Source organism: Eimeria maxima, genomic scaffold, assembly GCF_000499605.1.
Source record: "Eimeria maxima Weybridge genomic scaffold, Emw_scaff907, whole genome shotgun sequence".
Classification (NCBI taxonomy): Eukaryota; Apicomplexa; class Conoidasida; order Eucoccidiorida; family Eimeriidae; genus Eimeria; species Eimeria maxima.
In genome coordinates this window covers 4693-10509 of record NW_013564026.1, presented here as the reverse complement: position 1 = coordinate 10509, position 5817 = coordinate 4693, and the positions used below count along the sequence as shown (strand labels likewise).

General features: G+C 47.6%; 1 protein-coding gene across 1 annotated transcript; it reads right to left on the bottom strand.

The window, feature by feature from the left end:
- Window positions 1–868: 868 nt before the first annotated feature.
- Window positions 869–4431, bottom strand: EMWEY_00045510 (hypothetical protein, conserved; the record flags this gene model as incomplete). Its single annotated transcript, XM_013479123.1, has 4 exons — window positions 869–888; window positions 1155–1328; window positions 1576–2093; window positions 2207–4431. 4 exons carry the CDS (start codon window positions 4429–4431, stop codon window positions 869–871), a joined length of 2937 nt encoding a protein of 978 aa, XP_013334577.1.
- Between the last annotated feature and the right edge of the window lie 1386 nt (window positions 4432–5817).

Genomic DNA, 5817 nt, shown 5'->3' with positions numbered 1-5817 from the left:
ACTTTTTCTGTCTATAAATACATAAATATACACACATTAATTAATTAATTAATTAATTTATTTATTTATTTATTTATTAATTAATTAATTAATTTATTTATTTATTTATTTATTTATTTATTTATTTATTAATTAATTAATTAATTAAGAAATAAATAGACAGGAAAGGCAAAAGGAGACAAAAGGAGAGACAAAAGGAGACAAAAAGGAGACAATAAAGGAGACAATAAAGGAGACAATAAAGGAGACAAATAAATAAATAAATAAATAAATAAATAAATAAATAAATAAATAAATAAATAAAGTCCCTTATTAACAGTAAAGGATCATAAGACAAAGAAAAGAGACAAAAAAGGAGACAAAAAAAGGGCAAAAAAGGAGAAAAAAAAAACAGGAAAAAAAGGAGACAATAAAGGAGACAATAAGGAGACAATAAAGGAGACAAAAAGGAGACAATAAAGGAGACAATAAATAAATAAATAAATAAATAAATAAATAAATAAATAAATAAATGCAACAGCTAGCCACTGCAGCAAAGGATAATAAGAAAAAGAAAAGAGACAAAAAGTCTCCATCTTATTAAGACAAAAAAGGAGACAAAAAAAAGGGGCAAAAAAGGAGAAAAAAAAGGAGACAATAAAGGAGACAATAAAGGAGACAGTACCAGTCATTTATTGGATGCAATAGCTAGCCAATGCAGCAAAAGATAATAAGAAAAAGAAAAGAGACAAAAAGTCTCCATCTTATTACCAGGAGACAATAAAGGGGTCAAAAAAAAGGAGAAAAAAAAAGGAGAAAAAAAAAGAGACAACAAATAAATAAATAAATAAATAAATAAATAAATAAATAAATAATTACCAGTCCCTTTTTAGAGGCAATAGCTAGCCACTGCAGCAAAGGATCATAAGAAAAAGAAAAGAGACAAAAAGTCTCCATCTTATTAAGACAAAAAAGGAGACAAAAAAGGAGAAAAAAAAGGAGAAAAAAAAGGAGAAAAAAAAGGAGACAATAAAGGAGACAAAAAGGAGACAATAAAGGAGACAGTACCAGTCCTTTCTTGGATGCAATAGCTAGCCACTGGAGCAAGGGATCGTAAGAAAAAGAAAAGAGACAAAAAGTCTCCATCTTGCTGCCACTTTGTCCATAACGAGCACCAACAGGTAACTCTATTAATACACGAATTATAAATATATCTATTTCTTCTTCTTCTTCTCCTTCTTCTCCTGCTGCTCCTGCTGCTGCTGTTGCTGCTGCTGCAGCAGCAGCAGCAGCAGAAGGGGCAGCTGATGATATTGATCTACTACATACTCCTATACCTATACCCTTCCCTGTAACACATATAACAATATACAAGCTGACTACCTAGCTAGCTAGCTGGCTAGCTGGCTAGCTGGCTAGCTAGCTAGCTAGCTAGCTACCTGTCTACCTAGCTAGCTAGCTGGCTAGCTAGTTAGCTAGCCATACAGACAGGCAGCCCCACAAGTCAAGAGCAGAGGTGCAGAGCTAGCTAGCTAGCTACCTAGCTAGCTAGCTAGCTAGGTAGCTAGCTAGCTAGGTAGCTAGCTAGGGAGTTACCTTGGAGTAGGTCTCTGGCTGTGTGTCTCCCTTTCTTCTCTCTCGAGTACAGGAGGCGTTTGGAGACAGAATTGCTGCTGCTGCTGCTGCTGCTGCTGCTGCTGCTGCTGCTGCTGCTGCTGCTGCTGCTGCTGCTGTGAGGCTCTTCACTATCGCGGGACTCTTGTCTATGGCGTTGCTCCTCTTCACAGTCTACTTCATCCAACTGCTGCTGCTGCTGCTGCTGTTGCTGCTGCTGCTGCTGTTGCTGCTGCTGCTGTTGTTGTTGCTGCTGCTGCTGCTGGTGGTGTTCTTCTGTGTCACTTGCTGCTGTCTCCATTTGTTTGCATCGCCAGAAGGGCTGGAGGGGATTAAGTTGGGTGCCAGGTGCTGCTGCTGCTGCTGCTGCTGCTGCTGCAGGGGAAGGAGAAAAGGAGAGCAGCACGGAGAATTTCTCCCTCCATGCTAGCAGCAAACCTCCTCCTGGCTGCACCTCTAGATGATCAAAGAAGCCTGCCCTTGAGGAAGCAAATCTATACCTCTAGCATGCATGCACAGACATAACAAATGCTCTCTGCATGCAGCAGCAGCAGCAACAGCAACAGCAGCAGCAGCAGCAGCAGCAGCAGCAGCAGCAGCAGCAGCAACGTACTTGGCAAGAACTCTGTGGTGAAGATCAAGCACAACAATCATACCGCAAGGCAACGCCATGCCGACGAACCATTGCCCGCACTCACAGTCTGCTGCTGCTGCTGCTGCTGCTGCTGCTGCTGCTGCTGGTGAATCTAGAGACAGTAGAGGAGGCAAGGGGACAAGAGGCAATCGGCCATTAGGTTGTATTTGTTGCCTAAATACACCAACAGGAAAATCGCGGTGTAGCTGCCCTACAGACTTTGCTGCAGGAACTGCAGCAGCAGCAGCAGCAGCAGCAGGATAGCAACAACCCTCATTGGTGCTGTTGCTGCTGCTGCTGCTGCTGCTGCTGCACTGCTGCTGCACATACACCCCATTAGTTAGCTGCAGTGAGCTATAAGGAGAATACTTAAATACTACATGCGCATAGGCGCTTCTCTTAAGACTGCCAATAATATTGTTGCTGCTGATGCTGCTGATGCTGCTGCTGCTGCTGTTGCTGCTGCAGTTGCTGCTGTTGCTGCTGCTGTTTTTCTTTGCTGCTACAGGTGTCTCCTTTTGTTTTGTTTGTTTCCTCGGCCCACTGGATAGGCCATTGCCTCCCATGCCAGTGGCATCCGACTCCTGCTGTTGCTGCTCCTGCTGTTGCTGCTGCTGCTGTTGCTGCTGTTGCTGCTCAGCTGCAGCAGGAGATGTGGTTGCTTCTAAATCCCGCGTCTGCTGCTGTTGCTGCTGATGCATGCACTCTGTAGTCCCGCAGCTGCAGGTTGCTGTTGTTGCTAATGTTTCTTTTGTTTCTTGTTGATCCTCCTGCTGCTGTTGCTGTTGCTGTTGCTGCTGTTGCTGCTGCTGCTGCTGCTGCTGCTGCTGCACCTCACGTGCTGCAGCAGCTGGTATCTGTGGGGCTGCAAAAGAGAGACAATTAAGGGCAAGATCAAGAGAGAGAAGGGAGACACAGCGCAGCACTTTGCTGCTGCTGCTGTCAATAAGGAGACGCAGCGGGGGACTGCTGCTTAATTGTATAACTAGATCTAGGAGACAGTAGGGCCCCACAAATGGGGAGACGATCCCGGGATCGATGGGATCGCGATCCCATAACTCCTCCTCCCTATCTAAGGAATATAACCATACAGGGCCTCCTGCTGTCTCCTGCACTAAATCCTCTGTTAACCTGCTGCTGCTGCTGCTGCTGCTGCTGCTGTTGCTGCTGCTGCTGTTGCTAGTAGAGGGGGTACGAGGGGCCCCACAGGTGGGCCCCTCCCATTTATCCTGTACCCAACAAGAGGACAGGAGCAGCATATGCTGCTGCTGTGTCTGTATAAAGGAGACACGCAGCAACTTAATAGATAATAAGCAACAGGGGCCCCCCAATAAATTAGTACCTATAAAATCTAATCTGCAGACACGACGAGGATAATGTCTCCTTATATGATTATGTCCTCCTGCTGCTGTTGCTGCTGCTGCTGCTGCTGCTGCTGCTGTTGGCGCTGCTGCTGCTGCAGCAGCAGCTCGTGATGGGACCTCGGCTGTGGGGCTATGGGCTGCATGCGGATGTGGGGTGTCTGATGGGGCAGCTGGAGACTTGGGGAGGTGCCTGGTGCTGCTAGGTTCTGCTGCTGCTGCTGCTGCTGCTGCTGCTGCTGCTGTTGCTGGTGCTGGTGCTGCTGCTGCTGCTTCCAGTGGCTGCAGCGCCAGCACCTCGACAGCCCCTGCTGCATCTACTAAGACAAGACAGCGGTCATCGCATGCAAAGGAGACAGAAGTGCAGCAAAAGGGGCGACTAGTTGCTGCTGCTGCTGCTGCTGCTGCTGCTGTATCCCGCCACCCAGAGCACTGGCGGCAAAGACCTAAGTTGCACCTGTTGCAGCAGCAGCAGCAGCAACGAATTGGCAGCAAGGGGGCCCCATCTGCAGCAGCAAGGGGGCCCCCAAGACATAACTCCCACATAGGCAGCAAATATCTTGTATCTAATAAAACTATGCTGTCTCCTATATGCTGCTGCTGCTGCTGTTGCTGCTGCTGCTGTTGCTGCTGCTGCTGCTGCACTGGTTGCTGCATTTGCTGCTTGTTCTTTGGCAGGTCCTCACACATATCTGTTGCCTCATCAGTAGCTGCTGCACCAGCAGCAGCAGCTGCTGCTGCTGTCGTTGTTGCTGCTGCGTTTTCTGCTGCTGCTGCTGCTGCACTGTCACTCTTCTCCTCCTTATTGCTGTTTGCTGTTGCTGTGTCTCCATCAGTCTCCATATCCTCAGGTGTCTGCATGCATGTCTGCATGCATGCATGGGTCCTTCCTTCACCCTCTGCTGCTGCTGCTGCTGCTGCAGCAGCAGCAGCAGCAGCATCTGCAGCAGCAGGGGACCCCACCTGAGCAGCATCAGAGGGCCCCACACCTCTAATTGTCTTCTTCTTAGGGGGCCTCCCTACTAGTCGTCTCTCTGTCTTAGGCATTTGCTTCTTAACAGCAGCAGCAGCAGCAGCAGCAGCAGCTCCTGCTGCTGCAGCAGCAGCAGCAGCAGATCTGCTTCTGCATATATTTTGCTGCGATGCATCATTACTAGATGCTGACGAAGCATTGGGGGTATCACATTGAGGTGTCTCCGCTGCTGCTGCTGCTGCTGCTGTTGCTGCTGCTGCTGTTGCTGCTGCTGCTGTTGCTGCTGCTGTTGCTGCTGCTGTTGCTACTGCTTGTAGCTGCTGTTGTGGTGAGGTGTATTGGGTTGTTGTGGGGTGTGGGGTCGTGGGATCGACCCCCGCGTCTCCTCCCTTTGAATTACTGTTGCTGCTGCTGCTGCTGTTGCTGCTGCTGCTGCTGCTGCGTAGCTGTGGGGAGACAGCAGCTAATGCTGATGGAGGATAAGGAGAGAGACAAACAGCAGCAGCAGCAGCATTAGCAGCAACAGCAAAACATCTTATTGCTCTTCCTCTTGGGTCCGCATACACCCGAGTTAATACACTAGGATTAGACCTACCTATAACAGGCTGAATGCAGCAATCCATCTTGCTGCTGCTGCCCCTGCTGCTGCTGCTGTTGCTGTTGCTGCTGCTGCTGTTGCTGTTGCTACTAAGGTGGGGGGTGGCGAGTAGGGGGGAGTATTGCTGGTGTTGCTTCTGCTGCTGCTGCTGTTGCAGCGGCGGCGACGGGGAGGGGGACTACTCTGCTGCTGCTGCTGCAGTAGAAGAAGAAAAAGCAATATGCACACAAGCAGCAAGCTGCTGCTGCTGATGCTTCCAGCTGCTGCTGCTGCTGCTGCTGCTGCTGCTGCTGCTGCTGAGGCCCTCCCCTCAGGGGGGGGTTCGATTCTTCCTAATTGAATACAGCAGCAAACTAATAAATATAAATTAAAAAGAAGAATAAATTGCTGCAGCGCATGCAGCAGCAGCAACAGCAGCAGCAGCAGCTGCTGCTGCTGCTGCTAAATTGTTATAAGTCTTATACAACCACCGCGGTGTCCCTGGGGGCCCCCAATAGGTAATAAAACAAATAAAACAACAAAATAAATAAATAAATAAATAAAATAAATAAATAAATAAATAAATAAATAAATAATAAGTATAATTTATATTTAATTTCCTTTTTTTTATTCATTTATATTCCCTGAGCAGACACTGCAGCAGAATGAGCACAAGGCA